The 24,745-nt window shown below is 38.4% G+C and overlaps 2 protein-coding genes across 10 annotated transcripts in view; one reads left to right on the forward strand and one right to left on the reverse strand.

Moving 5' to 3' along the window:
- Nucleotides 1-1,031, reverse strand: part of rfx2 (regulatory factor X, 2 (influences HLA class II expression)) — a 36,104-nt gene extending 35,073 nt beyond the window's left edge. Inside the window, exon 1 of one of the 6 annotated variants that reach the window (XM_077534927.1) lies at nt 679-1,031. In XM_077534927.1, coding sequence (XP_077391053.1) covers nt 679-731 — 53 coding nt within the window. In that variant the 5' untranslated portion in view covers nt 732-1,031. The remainder of the gene's footprint in view (nt 1-678) is intronic. The other 5 variants (XM_077534924.1, XM_077534922.1, XM_077534923.1 and 2 more) reach the window with 5 other exon arrangements.
- acsbg2 (acyl-CoA synthetase bubblegum family member 2) lies at nt 923-23,627 on the forward strand. Of its 4 annotated transcripts, none has more exons than XM_077534921.1 (14): nt 923-1,046; nt 7,875-8,010; nt 10,112-10,251; nt 12,053-12,351; nt 14,353-14,441; nt 14,776-14,977; nt 15,061-15,210; nt 16,650-16,826; nt 16,984-17,165; nt 17,250-17,486; nt 17,579-17,796; nt 19,314-19,453; nt 20,989-21,232; nt 22,498-23,627. In XM_077534921.1, the coding sequence occupies exons 2-14, from the start codon at nt 7,898-7,900 to the stop codon at nt 22,614-22,616; spliced, it is 2,310 nt and encodes a 769-aa protein (XP_077391047.1). In that variant the 5' UTR covers nt 923-1,046; nt 7,875-7,897; the 3' UTR covers nt 22,617-23,627. The 4 variants fall into 4 exon arrangements, with proteins under 4 accessions (XP_077391047.1, XP_077391046.1, XP_077391044.1 ...); XM_077534920.1 differs by lacking the exon at nt 923-1,046 and adding an exon at nt 1,062-1,147; XM_077534918.1 differs by lacking the exon at nt 923-1,046 and adding an exon at nt 1,215-1,417.
- The last annotated feature ends 1,118 nt before the right edge of the window (nt 23,628-24,745 follow it).

Raw genomic sequence — 24,745 nt, forward strand, 5'->3', positions numbered from 1 at the left:
CACCTCATGGTTCCTGCATTTCCGATTTTCAACACACAGTGGCAGCAAACATCTAGTTATTTTGATAGCATAACTGTCCGACTTTGGGATTTTTTTTCCCCAGACAGAAAAGAGGGAAATAAGAGAAAGTGAAAATCGTTTATGACTAAAACCTTTTCAAGATATTCAAAAATAGTCATCTGCAATAGTCATATGCTGCTAAATTTTTGGCAAAGAATCTTACCATACATATAAAGCCAGGTAGGCCTACAGTAGGCAAGATGTATGTGAAGATTTAAACACAAAACCCAAATGTTCTATGCACTTGGTTTTAAAGTATGCTCAATTAGCACAGAGACACGCGTCAACTTGGAGAGAAAAAAAGGTGGAGTTTACAAGGTCAAGTGAACATAAATTATTACGCAATAATGTGTGTACACAAAACAATGTATAAAATACCATATTGTGCATATTGTGCAACGTATATATTTGGCCTACATATCCAATTTAGTCACGATATGTGTAAGTTGTGGGGGGAAAAAATAATAATTATTGTGCCACAAAATTAATTACCTCACGCAGTTTGTTGACATAATTATTTAACTGCGATAGTACAGCATTTACTTGACTTGCTTTGCTAATGCAGTGCTATGTCACGTGTTTTGGTAAATCTTCTAATTTGTAGCAAAAATTACTTACCTCAGTAAAGTATGTGATAGTCTCCCAATACAATTTGATTTCATAGATAACATTTCGGAAAGGCGAAATGATTATATTAAAATTGCAATTTAGCTAAAACTGTAAAGAAATGTTAATTTTGTTGTTGTTGTTGTTCTTTTCTCCAAATCATTTAGACATGAACGTTTTGACCCGTATTCTCAAGACTGACGTCTGAAGATCAAAGACATTAAAAAACCTCCAGAAAAAAAAGAAAAAAAAAGAAAAAAAAGACACGCCTATGCATATATTCGGTGAACGTGTATTCGTCAAATCCTTGGTCAGATCGTCATATAACACAAACCGACGACACAAAAGTGTCATACGTACATCAGCCTTTCAACTTTAAGGTAAATTGAATTTTATTGCTTTTTCTTTATCTCCTGCCCCGAATTGTTTCTGTATTTTGATATTCCATTGCTTTTACACGCGGAGAATTGTCACAGCGTCAGTGAGTAAACGGCATACAAACAACAGCACCTGTCTAATAGACAATGATATTCTATGAGTAGGATATTCATATGCCCAAATCAAACAATGCCAGAATTCCGAAACTCATTTATATTACTGTTATGTTGGGTATTTATGTTCAAAGTGGAGGCCAAAAGTTTCAAATTGTGGATAGCCTGAATCAAAAGAGGCGTTTAAGTTCCCCCTTTCAAGTATAAAAAACTAACTAACATGAAGCTGCTACAGAAAGTTAAAAAAGAACAAAGAGGGGGTAAGACTAACTGACACTGTTTTCATAAAGAAGCGTCCTTATCATTTTCATACGTCAATATAGACTGTTATGTAAAACGCAAACTAGACTGCAGTAAGACTTTCACGATGAGAGAAAGCTAAATGGAGCTACCCCTACGATTACCATAACCAAATGATATGTATAGATTGCTACTTTTTACATTAAACCTGTAAATCTATTGCTGCGGGGCATCTTGGGTTTTAGCTAACGGCTAGCATACATTAGATTACTGTAACTTTAGGGGGGCAAAAAGCTAAAGCTGGCACTATGTAGGTTTGCCTGTAAAATTTCAAAGATGAATTGATTTACACCTGAACAGCATTATGGGACAGATCATTTGTAAAGACGATTCCAGTGATGTATCATTTTCCTGAGCCAAATATTGAAGCTATTGACTGTGAAAATGCCACCATTTTTGGTCATCCTAAAATAAAGGTGACAGGAGGTCGAGATTTTAGGTGTGGCCTCATTAATGAATCCAAACAAATGTTATACTTCATTCAAAAGGTTGTTACTATCACTTAAGGCTTGCTAAACACGGAAACAGACAATATGCTGAATTTTAATGGCAAGGTTTTTGAAATAATTGTCAAGAGCCAAGTTTGCAGATGAAAAATACATATAAAGGAATTAATATAGCGCAGTTTTTAAACGGCAGTCATAGATGGATCCAATTGATGAAAATAGCATTAAATAGGATTGGAAACAACATAAAATAGAGCCATGTTGGCATGGCTCAGACTGTCATGTATGGACTTTGACAATCGGTGCGTCCAAACAAAATGTGATCAATTTACATCAAATTTGGCAGAAGCATAGAAATATATATAACAAAGACGGATTTGGGAAAATGGCCTAAGTTACCAAGATGTTTTTTTGGCAGGGTTGATAGGAGCAGGTATCATAATGCATGTACTTGCCCTTTGAAGAAATTTCAAAGTCGTGATTAAAACTAGGACACATGTTCTGTCTGTCTCATCAGTAGTTGTGCACTGTATAGTGAGTGGTAAGGTGAATTATCTGAACGCGGTGAAACACGGGAAACAGCGTTTCCATTTCCACTCAAAATGTATGATCAAGAGTGGGGCTGGTTGAGTGATATGGCCACTTCCAACAGCCAATCAGCAGTGGATGCACAACTTCCGTTGATAATAAGCTTAAACTTACAGGGTAATATATTAACATAAACTATTGCTGCAGGATCTTATGGTAGCGTAGTTTTTTCCATTATTATTATTATTATTATTATTATTATTATTATTATTATTATTATTATTATTATTGCGCTAACAGCTTGCATCTATGTTAGCTTATAACAGTGTTTTCCTGAATTGCAAGGTTTTGGAACATGGTTTGTGGTATTTCTTGCACTAAAAGAAAATTCACCTACCTCATTGCTTTCAAAATTTTACATTAACAAACTATTGCTGCTGGGTCTTATGGTAGTATGGGTTATTTATTGCACTAACAACATGCATAAGTTAGCTTGCAGTTTACAGTGATTTCTTAAATTTCAAGGTTTTGGAACATGGTTTGCAATACCTCCTATACTACAATAATATTTATCCAGGGGAGAAGGAAACTCTCCCCTAATTGATGCACTACTGAAACGATCCTTAATTATCTATATATGAACATTTTAAACTCCTACAAAATGTGACCCAAAACTTCTTATCTTAGACCAGGGGTGGTAAACTGCAGTCCTCGAGGGCCGGAGTCCTGCAGGTTTTATAGATTTCCCTATTCGAAGTGCAGCTGATATCAATTAACAGGCTTGTTATCAGGCTTCTGCAGAGTTTACTGATGAGCAGATCATGAATCAGCTGTGTTTAAGAAGGGGAATATCCAAAACCTGCAGGACTGCGGCCCTCGAGGACCGGATCTCGCCACCCCTGTCTTAGACCATTAAACTTTAATATAAAGGGGTTTACAAATGACTTGATTCAATATATATATATATTTTTTGCAGCAAAGACTCTCCGTAACTTCTCCTAATAACCCAGGCTAAACTTACATCCTCTCCATATATTTTTTATGCGTACATATGAATATTATATATATATATATATATATATATATATATATATATATATATATATATATATACTGTATACTAAATATATATATATATATATATATATATATATATATATATATATATATATATATATATATATATATATATATATATATACTGTATACTAAATATATATATATATATATATATATGTATGTATGTATATGTGACGTGTATTTCTGCTGGTAACACTGTGAATTTCTACACTGTGGGATAAATAAAGGTGTATCTTATCTTATTTGAACTAAATCATATCATATATGATATGATTTATCATATATGATATGATTTAGCCCATATCAAGTAAATTTATTTACTTGATATGGGCTTAGATCAGCTTGATTGTGAAGCAGTCCATACAATCTATATGACCTTATTTGAAAGATTACCTTTTTTTTAGTGTAATGTCTATTTTAAAGCATCTCAAAGTACCAGACAATAACATATTGTCATCACTAGAAACTCGCCCCAGCAGAGCATCTGGTGACAGAGAAAGGATGTCAATGACTGCAAGTAACCTCAGTGTATGGCACGTCACCAGCTGCTCCAACCAACAGCAGTTAACTACTCGCGCATGCGTGCACTCTCAAAGGCTGTCAGGTGATGCTGTGGCATGGTTATTCTCAAAGCAATTGGCTGAGACTGAGCATGCTTCAGAAAGACATAATGGTGCACATCAAGTGAACATCCGCTTGGAGTCAGATGACATAAATGTTGCTTTAACGCAAGGCATCGCAAAAAGATGATTTCTATAGCAAAATAGCAAGTCAAAAATAACAGTCCCATCTCATGTTGCATCACCAACTCTTTAGTTCACATGAAGGCAGCGTTATTTGGTCAATGCAAAGCAACAAAAATAACCTGTTTGTCTGCGGATTGCTGTCGTCATTAACCAGGTATTCGGTCGGCAAAGCTCTTAGGTAGTGAGTGGCCATTCATTGCACTTTTGCAGAACTCAGTGACCCGTGTTTTTACGTTTTCCAAAGCAACTCATCAACATTGCATATAGAGGAATACTGGATATTGCTTTCGAACAACTTATCAGGTAACTGCCGTTTATTTAATAATTATACTTTTTGCTTTTGTTGGACTTAAAATTACTATGGACTATGGTGGACTAAAAATTCCAGTGACTAACCTGTATTAGTTTACATAAGTCATATATAGTTTTTTTGTTGCAGCCAATGAAAGCATATTTTTATCCGAAACAAGCACATACGCATTTTCTTTTTTTTGTTTTTGTTTGTTTGTTTAAGAGAAAATTAAAATTAGCTTGGCCATGGGCCATTATTTTGTGAGTGACCATTAAATTAAACTATCATATAACTATTGAACATAAATGCATGTAATATAATGCAAAGAGAAAATCATTTTTGATTTTGCGTTGTAGAACATGAGAGCAAATAATGTGTAAAACAGTTTGACCTGTAGTAACCTTAACCTTAACATGACTGTAGCTTGTTGTTACTGCATGCGTGTGCGTGTACAATATGTCTGCAGGGGGATGGTTTGGTTTCATAGAATCATTCTTGGAGTAGCGAAAGTGTGCATGGGGCGGGTGTTGTGGACGCTTTGCAACAACTTCCCCCCGCTTGGCTAGTATGACCTAATATGGAGGATGAGTCTTGTGGCGTGAGCAATTTCATCCTATCAGATTGCTTTGGGATGGTGGAGGTGGGGGAGTGTGGAGAAGGAAGCCGACAGACCGGGCTGGGTGGGGTTTTTCCAGGGGAGGGACCATCCAAGCCGGCTGCTGTTTGAAAATGAATGATCGGCTGCTTGTGTTGTAGTCGTACACGCACTAGGAGATTAATATTTTACACTTGAAGGAGCTTCATTGCACACCAAAATCTCAACCAGGTCAAGAATCCGTTTCTAGCAATGCAATGTGAGTATTTCGGTTCGTTCATTCGTGTCGTCATTTACATTTCATGTGCGTGCCTTGTTTATCTTTATTTTCTTTTATGAACAGAAATGGCTGTTTTTTTTTCCCTCTCAGGTTGTCTGTAACTGTGGGATTGCCTTGATGTTCTTTTTAATTAGTACATGTGGTCATCTTTTTATTTTTGCCTGATGCGAATGGCGCAGCTTTATTGCTGAATATTCAGTATTTACTCCGTCTGAACTGATGCGGATGGGGCAATCCATCACTCTGTTAATGACACGTGGAGAGCTGGTCTAGCGCAGCAAGGGTGTAACCCACCCGCGCTAGGCACTTGTTGTCAATTTAAATTACTGTTTACCTCCATGAGGACATCAAGGAGACGTGTGAATTTTTCCACCAGCTCTAATGTAGATTAGACGCACACAACATGAAAGCAATAATGTGGTCATGCATTATAAGGAAGGATGTTGAGGGTCGTGTCCAGTCATAAACTGCTGTTCTGGGTACTTATCAAAAGGGACTAGCTGATGAATGGTGTACATCAGCCTCAGGGTGATTTAAACAATCCAGTTTCTTCTCATTGTTAAATTAAATGATGCAAATGTCGCAAATTTGGATAGAGAGACGACTCAAGGGAAAGCTTGAAATCTTGAATATTTGACAATAACCCACCCAACTGAATACGTGGTCATTGTTGGAATTGAGGAAAACAGCTTGGCTTGAACTTGTGACCACTGACTAGAAGATTTTAGTGTTCAGTATGTCACTCCAACTGTTGCAGGAAGAGAACAGCTGTGTCTAAGCACGGCCGCTCTACTTTTACAATCTGCTTTCAATTGCTCGAATGCAGTTGGAATGTCACTGTCAGTTTGAGAAAGTTTGGTTTTTCAGAAGTTGAATCTGAAGAGTTCTGAGGACTCCGGTTCGAGTCCAGGCTCGGACCTTCCTGGGTGGAGTTTGCATGTTCTCCCCATGCCCGCGTGGGTCTTCTCCGGGTACTCCGGTCTCCTCCCACATTCCAAAGACATGCATCGCAGGTTAACACATTCACTGCCAGCCCAGCAAAAATGCATTATTTGACGTCTTTTTCCGTCAATGGCAGTCAATGAGTTAAGATGAGATGTAACCAAAATTGACGGATTTTTAAGCAAAAATGCATTATTTGACGTCTTTTTCCGTCAATGGCAGTCAATGAGTTAATTGGGTGCTTCGAATTGTCCCTAGGTGTGCGTGTGAGTGTGGATGGTCGTTCGTCTCTGTGTGCCCTGCGATTGTTTGGCAACCAGTCCAGGGTGTCCCCCGCCTACTGCCCAGAGCCTACAGCCCCCGCGACCCTTGTGAGGAATAAGCGGTCAAGAAAATGGATGGATGGATGGATGAATCTGAAGAAGAGGCCCATATTTCATCCAATAGGTGTTTCTAGTAAAGCTGCATAACAGGAAGTAGCTTTGATCATGTCTATATGATAAAAAGGTTATTTATAGGAAAGTGGTGTTAAAGGCCTTTTTGATTCAGATCTCCAGTGACTGATACAAGTTCGAAAGTTGATGTTTATCATTTGACACGACAAATATCCATAGAGGTGAGTCATGACACCCATACAACCCACGGGCAAGACAAATTTGACATCTGCTTTACATAGCATGTGAACAGTATCACAACCTTTGACTCATAGTGGGTACAAGGTCACATGACTGATGTAGAATTGCCATGTGATGGAAAAATATTTTGGTTCTGACTTCTTGCAGTAATGTCACTTCAGTTGTCCTGACAGGTCAGTCATAACTGGGCAACAGGACAGTATTGTGTTTTACTTGCGTTACTTTGTATATTTGATATTAGAAGTCAAGTCAAAAAGTTGCCATTGTATGCTAACCAAAAAAAATGTTTGTTTTACATAATTGTTATTGCATGGACTTGGTGCAATACTTGAGTGGCTCATACAGCAGAGACACATTCTCTGAATGTTTCTGATCCATACTTGGCCAATAAGGATGATTCTGAGTCGATAATTTACACCTATGAAAATTTAGAATCTTCTCTCCTCCCATGCATGTTTTTGTAATGTTGGCAAAAGGAGAACACGCAAACATTGCACGGAAAGGTCATGTCTGTGAGGCAGATGTGTTACCCACCACTGCCTTATCCAGAATTAGTGGGCCATTATGTAAGGTTTGACACTGAAATCTGTGTCATTGATGTCAGAATAACCTTGGCTAGAAAACACCCAGGTGCAACCCGTTTGTTTACTATGGTCACAACATCACGTATTATGTAGTTAGAGTAGAGGAGCAAGTGCAACACCATGTCTTAAAATATTTTGGAGGCTGCATGACTTTATATCAAATAACAATTGAGTATCAGACAGGATGTCAAACTCTACCAACCAACATTAGGATGAGCTTTGTTTTCATGTGATTGACGTGTTGTTTGTTTGTTTGTTTGTTTGTCTACTGTGTCTTCTTCTTTTGCAGTGACCGTGTGTGAGGCCACTACCATGTCTGAGGCTGGCGGGCCTCAGCAACTTCAATCTGTTGCCCATACCGAGTCTTCCGGCGACTTAGGCAACAACTCAGCAGCACCCCTTAATCGTGTTTTGGATGTGGCCAAGTGTGTACACGCACGCACACACACATTTTTTAATCCAATGCGGAGGACACTGCAAGCACAAAATGACAAACAATTTAGTGTCTCTCTAAATTGAGCTTTTTATTGAGTGCTGTGATGAATATTTTATTTTACCATAGTCATTTATTTAGAAATAAATCTGATTTATTTATACTGTACTATAAGTACAAAGCACATCTGCTTGAAGTTTCCCATGCAAAAGCATGGATCCTTTCACAAGGCCTTCAATAGTAGATACTAGGGATGTAACGATACGGTCAATATTGTGATATTAAAACTACCACAATATCGTCGTCGTCATGGTAAAAAAAGGAACACATCAGTTTAAAAAGTCTGGTTGATTTCCTTCCATGTGTGCAGTTTGAGCACCCTCTGGTGGCTAGTTTATTAGTGCAATTTAATTTTCATTAGGGATGTTTTGGCCTTCTATGTTTAAAATCTATGCTAATGGTCAGATGAAGGGGAATGTAACATGCTTGTGAACCGAGTCAAGATGTGGAGGAACTCAATATGTGCATGCATTAGCAAGTAAGTGCCTTTATATTAAGTCTTATTAAAGATTGTTTATATGCATTGCTGTAATTTACAAAAGCATAATCTTGTCGGCTTTTTTTTTTTTTTTTTTTAGTATGAACTCATATTTGTTTTTTTTTACAATATTGTGACCTTTATTAGTATCGCCAACCTCCCCACAATATCGTGATAATTATCGTATTGTGACCTTTATATCATGATAATATCGTATCATGATGTTTGGATATCGTTACATCCCTAGTAGATATTAATATTGACTGTGGAGAAGATTTGTTGGTATTGATGGTTAAGTTTAGTTAGAATCCCCCCCCCCCCCCCAAAAAAAAATAATAAAATAAAATAAAAAAAATCCCAACAATATCTTCTATACAGCGCCACTAGTCTAAATACGGTAGTGGAATATGAATTAAGCACCGAAATTTAGCAGTTTTTATCAATATCAGAAGGTGGCCATTTTGCCACTTGTCGAGTAAAAATGACATCACAGGTGCTCAGGTCTCAGATAACAATCAATTATACCTCAACTTCAGAAAACAAGTGAGATGTGATTGGCCATTGCCTGAGCTCTGAACAACTGTGATGTCATCTTTAGTCGACAGCAAGTGGCAAAATGGCCCCCTCCTGAGATGGATAAAAACAGCTGTATTTTGCTGCATAGCTAAAATTCCACATATGTAATATTAATCAGAATGTCATGTTTAGACGAGTGACGTCACATATAACATATTATTGTTAAAAAACGTTTAAGGTTTACTTCCCCTTTGATGATGATGATGATGATGATGATAATGCATTTAATTTGTAATGCACTTTACATTTCGTGTATTGTATCAGAATCATTAGTCATCATTAGTAATACAGTGTGGCTGCTGTACTTGCCTGCCTGCAGTCTAGTCTTATCTCCCATTGATAATGATGGATTATTATAATTTGCAAACTGCAAATATACATGGCAACAATGCACAATGGAGTCGTACACCAACAAATCTTCAACAGTTAGTGTCCTCATTTCGTGAAGTCTTGTCAGTTAAAGGGAAAAGTAATGTAACAAAATGGGGAGTGTACCCTTTTTTGTTCCTTTGAAGGCATCAAATTCAAATTGAGTGAATGAATATTTGCAATTCAATTATCAGTTCAACCATTAATTATCCTAATAGAACATTGAATACAGGATAACAAATAATTTGCAAATCACTGTTCTATTTTATTTTACATCGTATACTCTATTTTAAACAGCATCTCAAATTCAAATCCGTGTTTGAAAGCTTAGGACCATCTCATTTGTAACTGGAACTTCTTAAGCCAAATTTTCTACCAACTTTGCTTTGGTATCACTTAAAATGATAATTTCCATGGGGAAAAAAAATGTATAGGACCTGATTCATAGCTAAGTCAATTAGGATAGAAATGCTTTTCTATTGAGTCCATTTCATCTGTTTCTGTGCAAAGGATCATGTTTCTGCCTCTGGTTTTCCTCAAGAATGTGGCAGCTCATCTTGGGGCATCACCCTCCTATTGGTAACATGTTTTTCCCATTCCTTTGCCTCAGTGAGTCCTCAGAGGAAGAAGCTACAGTGGAAAGAGAAGAGGAAGAAGCTACAGTGGAAAGAGAAGAGGAGACGGCTGACCCCAATGCAGCCACTAGCAACCCGGAGGTCTCCAATGATCATACCTTGAACACACAAACAGGTGACACAGAACAAACAGGCTTGCTGATAAGAACACTGTTTACATTTGCTTTTGTCCACCATTTGGATGTTTGCATGATTGGTACGGCTGGTTCATGATCACAGTGAAGAGTATCTACCTAAAACTGTAGCGGTTTGATGTCATTTCCTGAGGAAGTGACATCTGCTTCCTGCCCCTCAATCATTCATTTAGGCGCCCTTTCCTGGCTTTGTACAGAGGGGAGAAAGTGCTATGAGACGTCACAGTTTTTAGTGTAAGGATACAACTAATGAAAGATAAAACTCACTAAGCTGGTATGTCAATGAATTTTTGGAGCGTAGCATGGTTAAAGATTAACTTGCTTGTTTCCGCTTTGCATCCACCGATGAGCAGCTGTTTTAGGCCATAAATTTGCTATCAGTTAACTTCCCATGTGCACAGGCAACTCTAAAGCACTATCCGGTTGCAAATGTACTCAGTTTTATTAAACACAAAATAGAATTGAGGTGTTTATTTTCAAATTGATGTTCTAAAGGAGAGATTAATTTACTTGCTGACCCACTACGACAAAAGGGTCTGCATGTAGGAACTTGGCAGCATTAGTTTTGTGCTAGATACAAAAATAGATCGTTCGGACACATTTTGGTTTTGAGGTTTCTCCACAAATCAAATTTCATTTCCCAACAGCACAGAAGGCAATAGAAGTGTATGAAAATAAGCAGTTATTAGAACAAGTTGCATCTTAGCCAAAATGTTTTTAGCTAGCAACGCATCGCGGAAACCTGCCTCAAAATAACCCAAGTTCCTCGATGCTAACGTCACAACAAATGATTGATATAAATGGACATAGCAACCCAAAAACAATTTGTCATTTTCTTTATGTGACCAAATGCATTTGAGACATTACATCCATGATAAGTTTTCAATAAACTTACTTGTCGTAGACCACACCAAATGGCAAAAAATCTTTTAATTCACACAAAATTATTAACTCAAATTTCCCACTGCGGTAATATGACCTCATTTAAACAAGAAAATACCACAAGGAGCAACAATAAAAAAACTAAACTTCGGCTGATGACTTGTAAGCTGAATGTGATCTTCAAAGTTGAGATCTGTTGAGAGGTCAAACTTCCGAAACTTTTAACTCATTTGCTCCCAAAAACGTATCAATACGTTCTATTTTAAATACTACCAGTGTCCCAAAGATGTAATTTATACTTTTTTTTTTTTTTTTTTTTTTTTTAAGCCTTTGATGTAGCCTCTGAATTGAAGAGAACGGTTGAAACAATGGTAGTTATTACAAAAACGGCCAGCAGGTGGAAGCAGAGTATAAGAGATCAACCAGGGCCATGTTGCAACAAGCTGTTTTCCCCACAGTTTTAAACAGATTTGTGCATAATGATGAAACTTAGCTCTATTCTAATGGTAATTGCTGCAAAACTGAAACAGGTAGAAATGTACTTTTTTTTTCCCTAATGAAAGAGCAGACTCTAATCTTTCTTTTGGTAGGTGCCATGTTTTTGTATTGCAATACAACACAATATTCTGTGGGCCTTGCAAAATCAGTCAAAGTCCAGTAAAACAGCCGGGAGCGATCTGGGTTGCTTCAGTGAAAATGGCTGGGAGTGAATGAGTTAAAGTGTTCCAATCTCGGATGATGGCCTTATCTGCTATCGGAATTGACTTCCAGTGATATTTTAACGGTTCCTGAAAATTTTAAGCCAATATCTTTTTTACTAAAGTACTGGTTGCTAATGGACATTTGAAAGCTGCAAGGACCTCTCTAGACTTGTATACTATATGTCTCCATGTCCTCCAGTAAATGTCCAGCGCCCAGAGACTTTGCCAGTGCTAGCAGCTGCTCCAGCAGCTGCTGCAGCAGCAGCGCCAAAGTCCAACCTGTGGACAAGCCAACCCGATGGCGAAGTGAAGATCCGCATGGAGGACTCCGGCCTGGCCTCGGAGACCCCGCTGACGGTCCATCAGCTCTTTACGTCAGCTGTGCGGAGGTTTGGCAAGTATCCCGCTGTGAGCTGGAAAGACGGAGACCAGAAGAAGAGCTTGAACTACAAGGAATACTATGAGCTCTGTCGTACAGCAGCCAAGAGCTTCCTTAAGGTAAGAAATTGGACAAATATTGCTTCGTCATTGAGCCGGGTGTCACAAAAAAAAAATCTAACTTGGTGATGCGTCAACAAAACCATTCATGAGGTTTTCCACTTTAGACTCCGGATTTCAGCCCATGAAATCTTTTTTTTTTTTTTGGTTATGCCGTGGATAATCTTCAAACGTATCTAATCTTTCGATGAATATTTCAGTCTGCCTGATTTGTTTCTTTCAAATAATTCTTTGCCGAATCCAGTGTGGTATATCTGCTCATTAGTCTCATAACACACCACACAACAATCCAGTCTTGTTTGAAACAGGCATCTTCTTCATGTCATGTGGAAGTGGACTTGAAAAGTCAAGTTGATGTGGGAAAGACGGTAATGCAGCGTGAAGGCGTCTGACTGAACCGCAAGCCTCACTTTTGCAGTTAATGCAAGTCACAGTGCGCTCTTGATTATTGTAATATTCACAGCATCACACGCGCTTATACAGAAATATTTTTAGGCTTGTCCATGTGCGCTAAAGTCATGTGGCATTGAGCTCATGGGATTGTTTGGTCGCATACTTCACACATTGTAACATAAAGCTTTGTTTGCCCAAAGCAACCACTGATATTGTATTGCATCTGCTTGTTGTTACTCACAAGCAGCAGTTCAAATTTGCTGTCAAGTTTCATTGAATTATTTATGTTGACAGGTAAAACATATTGAGACAAGACAAAGAGTCTTAATTTACTGAAAAAAAGATACTGGATGAGAATTACTGCTGCCCAAGCAAGTTTGGAAATTTGGCTAGTGATAGACCGATGTATTTTTATTTATTTATTTTTTCAGGGCCAATACCGATTACGGTATTAGTAGTCAATGAGGCCGATAACCGATATTTCAAGCCGATATTCATTTGAGAGTAAAAGAGAAAATATTATTGTTTAAAAAAAAAATATATATATATATATTGTTGAAATGCCATTAACATGTCTGAAGGTTTTTCTTTTCATTTTAAATATATAAAGAATAGACAGCTTTGTTTAAAAATGATGAAAATTGCAGGGAGCTTCCTGGATCATCACCATGCGTTGAACTTAAATAAGCGATGTGCGCATTAAGTTTGCGCATGCGCGGGGGGGAAAAAAAACAAGGCTACCAACTATCAATTTGAATGGCAGAGATTAGAGTTGTGACAATCTTTGCGTAACTGTACACTTTAAAGCTTGGAAGTCAACTTCCCCGATGTCAGTAAACCACATGCTATGCATGTTAATTAAAAAAAACAACTTTCCAGCGGTTTTCTATCAAAGCTGATTCCATTGGATCCAATTCATTTTCAATGACCGTTTGGTAGTTTTACCTACCCAAAAATGACCCATAATGCACCTTGATTTCGAGATGCGCACATCGCTTATTAAAAACTACCATAAGCAAGCAAGTAAAAGGCTACCTAAAGTTTTCTACTGTAGACATTTTTTTTTTAAAATAAAAAATGTAGAAAGTTCCCAGTGTCAGCATAATCTTTTATGGAATGGAAATTTTAATAAATCCATAAATGAAAAGTTCCCCGTATCTCACTGAGTGACAAATGCATGCAAATGTACGGTAGCTAATTTTGAGTTTTCGTCAGGATTCAAAAGCTCTTTGCAGACAGTGGAAATATTGTCTGAACATGTTCAAAATTTCTTTACAACATCTGTGAACGTTTTACAAATCTTGATGAAACTGTCCATAATTGGCAACATTCATGCTCAGTGAGATGGCAGCTTTTATCGGCCTTCAGATTCATAAAAAGGCCGACGCAGATATGCCAAATATCGTCACCGATAATCAGTCTATCCCTAAATTTGTCAGAGTAGGTGGACCTAGGGTGTTTCCTATTACATACTCCTGGCACACTTGACAATTTTCACGGCCATAACGGCGCACAAGAGCATTTCTACCTTCGCAGATCTCCGAATAGGTTCCCTTAATAAGTCAGTCTAGATTACATTATCTACTTGCTATGTGTGTCTGTCTACAGCTTGGGTTGCAGCGTTACCATGGCGTAGGTATCCTGGGTTTCAACTCTGTTGAGTGGTTCATTGCTGACATTGGAGCAATTTTGGCAGGGTGAGTTCTTTTTTTTTTCTTTTTTTTTCTTTCTTTACTGTACATTACTGTACTGTGCTTTATAAATAAAGTTGAGTTGCGTTCATCTCAGAGCGTAATTATGGAGAAGCGCTTGACTCACTAATCAATATCTGACTTGATATGTGAGAACTCAGTGTTGACTGTGATCAATAGCCCTCTTTGTCTTGCTTAAAGTCAGTTAATAACTAATAGAAAGCTTCTGTTTACAGGGTTACAAACATTGAGGAAGAAAAGCTTAAGATTAGAGCCGCACTTCCTGCAATAGTATAAACCAAAACCAAACAGGTAAATGTTTGTCTCTTGTGTTTTCCAGTGGCTTTGCTGTGGGCATCTACACGACCAACTCCCCCGAGGCCTGCCAGTATGTGGCAGAGAACTGCAGGGCCAATATCATCGTGGTGGAGAACCACAAGCAGCTGCAGAAGATCCTTCAGGTGCAAGACAATCTGCCGCACTTGAAAGCCATCATCCAGTACAAGGGTGCACTGAGAGAGAAGAGACCAAATGTGTACAGTGTACGTAAGATGAATGATTTGGTGGTGCATGTGTGTGTATTTGTAAAAGCAGCAGTACATTGAGCGGTTGTCTTTTCATGCAGTGGGCTACGTTCATGACACTGGGATGTGAAGTTCCAGGTGCTTGGCTTGATGAGGTTATCGCCAGCCAGAAGCCTAATCAGTGTTGCACGCTCATCTATACCTCAGGAACCACCGGCCAACCCAAAGGAGTCATGCTCAGCCATGACAATGTAAGCACGTGCCCGACGCTGACTCCAGGGTCTTTATTTCGATCATTTGTAGAGGAAGTTAATATAGTGCCATGGATGTATTATTTTATAGCTATAACTTATACTTGCAGTATGTTTACACTTTGCAAAAATAATTTTCCTTAATTGTACGATTGGCACAAATTAAGTGTGCACAAGAATGCCTGGCTTAACCTGAGAGAAAAGTCAAACTTATTTGGAAATAAATACAGCTACCTAGTGAGGATAAGAGGTACACAAGATGGATGGATGGATGGATACTAGTATTAGATAGTATAGCCTCTTTTTGCCACTTGCTGTCGACTGAAGATGACATCACGGTTGCTGAGAGCTCACACAACAACCAATCACAGCTCACCTGTTTTCTGAAGCTGAACCTGTGATTGGTTTTTGACTGAGCCCAAAGCATGTGGCAAAATGGCCGCCGCTGTGATGCATAAAATTGGGTAATTTTTTTTATATGTGACCTTGCGTGTAATTATGACATTCTGATTGATATTTTATGCAGTAATATCTAGCCGTTTTTAATCCATCTCGGGCGGCCATTTTGGCACTTGCTGTCGACTGAAGATGACATCACAGTTGCTCAGCCTAGGCAAATGGCAAAATGGCCGCTGCTGAGATGGATAAAATTGGGTAATTTTTTTATATGTGACCTCACGCGTGTAATTATGACATTCTGATTAATATTTTATGCAGTAATATCTAGCCGTTTTTAATCCATCTCGGGCGGCCATTTTGGCACTTGCTGTCGACTGAAGATGACATCACAGTTGCTCTGCCTAGGCAAGTGGCAAAATGGCTGCTCCTGAGATGGATACAATTGGGTTGATTTTGCTAGTTAAAAGGGAAATCAACCTTTCAACAAATCAACATTTCTTGACAATAAAATGTATGTGACCTCACTCATGTAAATATGACATTCTGATTAATATTACATTGTAGAACATGAGTTATTTAGCAAGATCCAGCCGTTTTTATACATCTCAGAGGGCGGCCATTTTGCCACTTGCTGTCAAATGAAAATGACATCACGGTTGCTCAGAGCTCAGGGAATAACTAATCACAGCTTACCTGTTTTCTGAAGCTGAGCTGTGATTGGTTGTTACCTGAGCAACTGTGATGTCATTTTCACTCGACAGCAAGTGGCAAAATGGCCACTTTTTGATACTAATAAAACTAGCTGGCTTTTGCTGCTTAACATATTCCATTAACACAATATTAACCAGAATACCGTATTTAGACTAGTGGGGCTGCATAGAACATATTATTGTCAAGTCATTTTGGGGGGGTTACAACATGTTGTTGTTGTTGTTGTTGTTGTTGTTGTTATTATTATTATTATGTTTGATGAATCATCATTATCATGTACAACTCCTGATATAGCCACACTCTTGTATGCTTATCTCCATCACCCTCAGCTGACATGGACGGCGCTGTCCACCGGCCGGCACGTGGGCCTAACGTACGCCAACGAGTCCCAAGAGGTGGTTGTCAGCTACCTCCCCCTCAGCCACATCGCCGCCCAGATGGTGGACATCTGGCTCACCATGAGGGTGGGCGGGGTTACACACTTTGCCGAGCCAGATGCACTCAAGGTGAGTCGAGTTTGTGAACTCACCTACTGGCATGCTTGTCTCGGTTCATTAGATTTAAATCATTCAGTTCCAGAGGGTAGAGATGGGGTGATGCTGTTGCCCAAAATAGCCAGTAGAGGGTAGCATATCCCCCATTGTACACATGTGCTGTTACCAGGGCTCTCTGGTGAACACCATGAAGGAGGTGCAGCCCACAGCCTTCATGGGGGTGCCTCGCGTCTGGGAGAAGATGCAAGAGAAGATGAAGGCCACCGGAGCCAAGTCGTCCGCCGTCCGCCGCAAAGTTGCCGCCTGGGCCAAAGACGTGGGTCTGCAGACCAATCTGAGCAAAATGAATCAGTACGTACACGCGCTTAAGTCTCGTTTCGGACTTTGGAGACTTAAACCACCTGGTTGATGATGTGTTGTCTTTTGGCGAAACAGCACGGCGGACCACACACCGTTGAGCTACCAAATAGCCAAGAAGCTTGTGTTCAAGAGGGTGCGCAAGGCTCTGGGCCTGGGCCGCTGCCACAAGTGCTACACGGGTGCCGCCCCAATTACCTGGGACACGCTGGAGTTCTTTCTCAGCCTGGACATTCCTCTGTACGAGCTGTACGGCATGAGCGAGTCCACCGGACCGCACACCATCTCCCTCCCGACTGCTTTTAGGCTCACCAGGTATTTGCCGTTTGTGGAGCTCTGAGTTTTACACTTGCAGGATTAGTGAATTAAGCGTCCAAACTTTTTTTTTTTTTTTTTTTGCCTTACAGCTGCGGCGTAGAGCTCCCAGGGTGCAAGACAAAGTTGCACAACCCAGACAAGGACGGGAACGGCGAAATCTGCTTCTGGGGTCGCCACGTCTTCATGGGTTACCTCAACATGGCCGACAAGACGGAGGAAACTATGGATTCGGAGGGCTGGCTGCATTCCGGCGACCTGGGCAAGTGCGATAGCAATGGATTCCTCTTCATCACCGGACGAATTAAAGGTGCGCTTCATTAATGAGATTTTGTACTGTAATGTTTGTACTTAAGCTAATGCACACCTAAGAAAAGTTCCCTCACAAGCAGGGCTGGATGATTATGGGAATAATAATAATTATGATTATTTTGATTGAGATTGAAATCACGATTAATAAAATGATTATTAATTGCTTTTAAAACTATATTTTTTTTAACTACTCAAAACTATGATAACCTTATAAATATATGAAATTCAAGCCTCTATTTTCATTTTTTTTTTTCAAACTTAAGCAATACATTACCATCTTTATCAGATTTGTGTTATCTTATGTTTGCACAAGTCTGGGGACTTAGTGGGCTAACCTGGGACCTTAAGGATTGTATGTCATATGGAAATGTGAGTTGGTATAACTAAAGTTCTTGGTTATATTTGTATCCTTGAATTTTGGAGAAAAAAAAGTAAAAATACTGTATACTAAAACAGTAATTGCAAAACAATTGTTCAGTGTGGCACCGTGCATCCATGGTGTACATGAGAACAGAAGAAAGTTGCGATTGAATTCTATTAACTCATTCACTCGCCGCCATTTTCACTGAAGCAACCCCCTTCGCTCCCGGCTGTTTTACTGGATTTGGACTGATTTTGCAAGGCCCACAGAATATTGTGCTATTGCTATGAAAACATGGAACCGACCAAAAGCAAATTTAGAGTCTTTCATCAGGGGGGGGAAAAAAAAAAAAAAAAGTATGTTTCTAGCGGTTTCCGTTTTGCAGCAATTAGCATTAGAATATAGCTAAGTTTCATCATTTTTTACAAATCTAACAGCTAGTTTTCATAATGACCCTGGTTGATCTCTTATACTCTACTGCCACCTGCTGTCCGTTTTTGTAATTTGTACCATTTTTTTCACCCATTCTCTGCAGTTGGGAGGCTGCATCAAAGCCTTCTGTATGCTCTAGCATAAAAAAACAAAACCTATAAATACGTCTTTGGGACACTTAATACATTTAAAATAGAACGTTTTTGGGAGCAACTGAGTTAAAATAATTCCTTTTTCACAAATTGCCTTTGAGTAGTTATCTTTCATGTGGGTATGTGTTTCCACAACATTTGTGTGTGAATATTCGTTATTTAAAGGACTATTACTCCCGAAGTTGATGCTAATTTCCTGTTAGCATTTGAATGGGATCCTCCATTCACTTGCATTAGCATTAGCGCTAGGCTCGCGATGTGTTAAAAACGAAGAATGTCTTGTATTCAAATATACGCTGTATGTAATTCTCCTTATCGTGTGTTTAGTTTTAAAGTTAACTCTAACTGGAGTGTCAAACAGCTTAAATGGCGCTTAGGAACGGCAGAATCACACTGATTTGCTCTTGGCTAGCTACATGGTGCATTCAGGGTCCTTTCACATCGTAGGGAAATAGTATATGCGCCACAGCGTTCTGCACATTAATCATTTTTCTTTCTTTAATGATTGAGAGAAGCCAAAATCATGATAAAAATTTTGGTTAATCATCACTGGCCCTTTTGTTATTTTAGAGTTAATCATCACAGCAGGAGGGGAGAACATCCCTCCCGTGCCGACCGAGGATGCAGTCAAGGAAGCCATGCCGCTGATAAGCAACGCCATGCTGATAGGAGACAAGAGGAAGTTTCTGTCCATGCTGCTCACCATTAAGGTATGACAAAACACTGTCTTGTATAAGCATTACAGCAGCATGATGGTATCTTAAGATCATGCAGATAACGCTGAGGAAAACATCACCAGCTAGTGAGCAGTATCTCAAAACACGGCATCCCATCTCACTTTTGAACTGTCATGGGCTGTAAACTGACACTGCCATCTGGTGGCTGATTGCGTCACTACATGAGCCCACGAAGGAATCCAATGGAATCATTACCCACAATTAGGGTCCGACTATATGCATTTTTCCAGTTATTGGCAGAAAAAAAAAATACAGATTACAGATTAATCTGCTGATTATTTAAAAATATATAATGCATAAAATTGACCCCTTCCCCAATTCATTTTCGTTTCGCTCTTAAAATTCTCTGCTTTGAATGAAAAGTCCATAATACATTCATGAAGTATACCAGGTTATTGTATAGCATTACCTTTTCTTTTATATATTTATATATATTATATATTTATCTAGTGTTATTTTTACAAGTCTTGGGACTCACTGGGCTAACCTGGAACCTCGGGGATTGTATTTCGTGTCATGTCATGTGGTAATGTTTTTTAAGACAAAAAATAATTTTGAGAAAAGAAAAAAAAAGAAATATCAACTTTATAATATAACATGAAAGGAGAAAAACAATAAGAATAGAATAAACAAAATACAGTAATAGCAACTGGAAAAAAAAGTAAGAAGAAATACTGACTGTTCCGGTGCATTTTGGCCTCTTGGGGGCAGTGTGGTGCCGTGCATCCATAGTGTATACACTTTAAAGTGAGTCCAGAAGAAAGGTGTGATTGAATTCTATTAAAATAACTACTTTTTCACACATTGGGAAGAATTTGTGCCTTTGCGTAGTGCTCTCTCATCTGTGGGTATGTGTTCCCACAAGATTCGTGTGTGGATATTTGTTATTTGAAGGAAAAACACTCCTGAAGTCGATGCTAACTTCCTGTTAACGCTAGGCAGGCGATGTTTTTTTTTTTTAAAAAAAAGCATGTTTGGTATTTAAATATACAGTGGATGTAATTCTTAATGTTGTATATTTAGTTTTACAGTTAACTCCAACTGCGCTGTCATTAAATAGCTTAAAGGACGCTTAGGGAACAACAGAATAACATGCGCTACACACTTGCTAGTTGCTAATGTAAACAAAGCAAAATGGTGCATTCAGGGTACTTTCATAGTGTCGGAAACCTCGGTTTTCTTCGATAACTTTTTAAGGGGAAACTAATCGGTCATTTGGCCCAGGGGTCGGGCCCTACCCACAATGCTTTTCAACAGCAATATTTAAAGCAACAGGCCACCAATAAACTTCATGATAATTTCATGCTGGGGACTTTAAAATTACGACTGTGGAAAAAAAAAAGAAAAGAAAAAAAGACTTTGATTAATAATATAGAACATTGTGTAAACAAGCATTCTTTTTTTCCCCCTAGAAAAATGTAAATTACTCTAAACATTTTACAATGAAAGCCGCAGAGAAATGATATTAAAACCAAAAATTACCCTGACAATATTCCTTTCCCCACCAGTGCGAGGTTAACGCTGACGGCGCCCCGCTGGACGAGCTGACCCCAGAGGCGGTGGAGATCTGCAAGCGACTGGGCAGCAAGGCCACCCGCGTCTCGGAGCTGACGGGCGGCCGCGATCCCGCCGTCAACGCGGCCGTCCAGGAGGCCATCAACCGCGTCAACGAGAAAGCCACCTCCAACGCGCAGCGCATCCAGAAGTGGCACATTCTCCAGAAGGACTTTTCCATCGTTGGCGGGGAGCTGGGTAAGGAGGGGGAGGGGGGGCACCTCAGTGGGATTGGTTGGACACGTAACACGCATGCTGGATTGATGGAACATCGGGGAAGGGCAACAGGCTACTTTGATTCATTCTTCCTCTACTGTAGTAGACCCCTGCAGTTAAGCACCTGTGGATTCACATATTAAAATATTTTTCTGTTCAATACTTTAACAATACCAGCCCAGTCAACTCTATCGTTTTAACATGTAATATCACCATTCACCATTAGATGGCTTAGTTGCACTTGCACCAGATCTTACACTGCCCTATACTTACAACATAATTAGGCTTAATATTTTTTTTGTGTGTGTGTGGATTTGGAATGTCCTGCATGACACACACAGAACCTCAATAATAACATTTTGGGTGAGGTGATTTTTGTGGGGGGGGAAAAGGTACAAAATGATTTTTGCACTTAATGTCGATTTGCTGTTTAGCAGTTTTGTGCCAACTTTGAATGGTCAGCTGTAGGGCTGGTTTAAAAATAAAAAAAAATGAATAATCAATATTGAATCGGTTTTCTTTTTTGAGCCTGATATAGATATTTTAATATCTTTTTTGCCCATAAAATCACAAGAAAATAGAATTTTAGTGGCCAATTTTTTTGTATCTTACGTTTTTCTTGAAATTTACCATTCACATGAATTTAAAAGTATTTCCTTACATTTATGAAAGATGTAAATCTTTTATTTTTTTTATATTGTATAAGAATTATCTCATCCTCGATGATGTCATTGCCACTTAGTGATTATAACACGTTACTTTCATTAACTCATACAAATCCACGTGTAAATACGTTTTTTAATACTTTCACCTTCATTCCCAAAAACGTATTTATCTTTTTTTTTTTTTTTTTTTTTAATACAACAGCATAAGGAAGGCTTTGATGCAGCTTCTGACATGAAGAGGTTGCTTAAAGCAATGGTAGGTAGTTAACGGTCGCAGAGTATAAGAGATAATAATTCATTCAATCTATAATTGATCAATATTGAATTGAATTGGAGTGCATCGAAAAAAAAAATCTAAATCAAACTGAACTCTTGTGAATCAAAATCAAATCGATAGAGGAAATTAGAGTCAGTACCCAGCCCTAGTCAATGGTGAATGGAATTTTTAAATTATGACCAAACATATGCACATATTTTGTCAGTATTTAGAATGTGATTTATTATTTTTTTGTCATACATCTGTTTCGGAAGTGCACGGCCCTGTGAAACTGACTGATAATGTCATGTCTCCTTTTTGCGCAGGTCCCACCATGAAGCTAAAGCGGCCAGTAGTGTGCAAAATGTACAAAGATCAGATTGACAACTTTTACAAAGAAGTGGCATCTCCGACGACCCCCGACAACCCGATGCCTCCCAAATAGTTGCTCATTTCTGCCATTTTCTCCATCTGCCTGTTAACCATTGTTCTCTCGTTTTGATGGCCTTAACTTGTTTTGGTTTACATTTGTGGATAAGAGGAAGCCATTGTTAATGACATTAGCTTGATTTTTTTTCCCCAACTATTTATTTTTTACATCCAGATGTGAAGTAGCAGCAAAGAAAAGCTTGTTTGTGATGTTCATTGCACTGTAATACTTGAAAAGAAAACAAAGAATTCTCCAAAAAACTGTTTAGAGAAATGTTTACTTGTTGTTTTAGCAGGCTTTCAAAGATTTAAAGCAAAACCTTAATTCGTGGATCAGTTGAAAAACAAGTTTCACATTATAATGTGTCCAAATTGCTGTATTGAAAATACGCTTTTGGTTTAAACCTCCATGTTCATGTTTCTGTTTAACTTGAAAGTGCAAAGTGGAAGGAAAATGACAACGTTGGATTACAGTCGACAGATGCCTTTTAAGTTCTCGATCCAAACCGTGGCCACATTTTACGCAATTGATATCAGATGTTATGACGTTGTGTCGCATGCATTTAGTTTCCCAGCGGACAGTTCCTACTTGAAAACAGAAGTTGATAACATCCAAAGAGCTTTAATGTAAATGAAGTCTTGAATGAAGAGAACATTGTAGGACTTGTGATTGTTGCAACATGGTTGGTGGCTTTGGTGCTCTGACTCGTGTAAACTACCCGAAGTTAAAAGGTTTATGTGATGTAATTTATATCTGTATTGTTTTCATGAGGTGATTGGGAGTGGGCGAGGTTTCATCCTGTAAAGTTACATAAGTTATGTGCCTCCAGAATTTGTTACTCATTCCACTCAATTTAATGAAGGAATGGTGCGTGTTCAATTGCAATTTGAAGCATCAAACTGTGAAGTACTAAAGATGCTCTTATTGGCAGTAACCTGCTTGGTGAGTCGCTTGAGTAAAGGCACAAAGCAGGCAGAACGGAGGTCAAAATTACCAGAAAGGAAATAAATGTTGTACATCCTCGTATCTTGTGTTTGTCTTATTTATGGATTTAGAGGAGAGAATTTTGCGGCTATTTTTTTTTCTGTTTGTATGGATTTACAAAGTGAAAATGGATAGTATTGCCAACATGTGTTTTTATTATTATATATATATATATATATATATATATATATATATATATATATATATATTTTAAATGAGATGATGCAATTTATGGAGTAACTGAGAATGCTGAATGATAAAAATTAAAACGTGGAATCTGAATGGGAACATTGAAAAACATGGAATTATGTCAAATATAATGATTTGTAACGATACAGAATGATTTTGAATGGTAGTGGTTAAAATACATGCATTGAATGATATTCAATTACCGGTGTATGGAATTTAGTGAAATATGGAATATGTGTAAAAATTTGGAATTATTGGTATGTTGGAATGAATGAATTTAATTATATGGAATTAGGTGAAATTTATTAAATGGTTTATTTCAGCTCCATACATAACAAGAGAAAACAAACATCCTTTCAAACAAATCAACCGAAAAGGAATAGGCTGAAGCACCGAACTTATTTGCCTATAGTCTCATGAATAGCATATAATTAATACTATACTAAAATTATAATTCTTGTTTTACATTTTACTAATAGCGCTATAATCATTATTATACTGTACATACAAATATATAAAATGCAGTAAGAACCATGAATGAATTTGCAGTGATACTGGCACCTAGTGGCGCTTTGTCGCTATTGCTGTGTCGTGACAATTCCGAACATCCGGGCATTCTTTTATTTCCGCAATGCAAAGCAATGCAAATGTTTCCTTCACATCAGTGGTTCTCAACCTTTTTTCAGTGATGTGTAAACCCCTGTCGAATAATTGTTTTCAACCAAGTACCCCTAAACCAGCGCAAAGCATTTCTGATTGAAGAAGAGAAAAACAAACAAAATAAAACCAAGTGCTGTGCCCGACGGATTGTGATATTAAAGCAGTCAACATTTCATCACATTTTGAAAACAGAATAGCTAACAAACTAAATCCGAGTTGACCACCGTTTTGACTTGACAATTCCGAGGTCGGCTACTGGTCCTCAAGGGCCGGACTCTTGCACGTTTCAGATGTTTCCGCCCTCCAAACAC

The sequence above is a fragment of the Festucalex cinctus genome, chromosome 10 (genome assembly GCF_051991245.1).
Source record: "Festucalex cinctus isolate MCC-2025b chromosome 10, RoL_Fcin_1.0, whole genome shotgun sequence".
Taxonomy (NCBI): domain Eukaryota; kingdom Metazoa; phylum Chordata; class Actinopteri; order Syngnathiformes; family Syngnathidae; genus Festucalex; species Festucalex cinctus.

What these genes read in the sequence shown, in the direction of transcription:
- acsbg2 (XM_077534918.1), top strand. Translation starts at nt 1,378, where the DNA reads ATGAAGCTGCTACAGAAAGTTAAAAAAGAACAAAGAGGGG. An exon ending in AGAGACCAAATGTGTACAGT is followed by an intron (nt 14,978 to 15,060) that starts GTACGTAAGATG and finishes CTTTTCATGCAG; the next exon opens with TGGGCTACGTTCATGACACT. An exon ending in CCATGCTGCTCACCATTAAG is followed by an intron (nt 19,454 to 20,988) that starts GTATGACAAAAC and finishes TTTCCCCACCAG; the next exon opens with TGCGAGGTTAACGCTGACGG.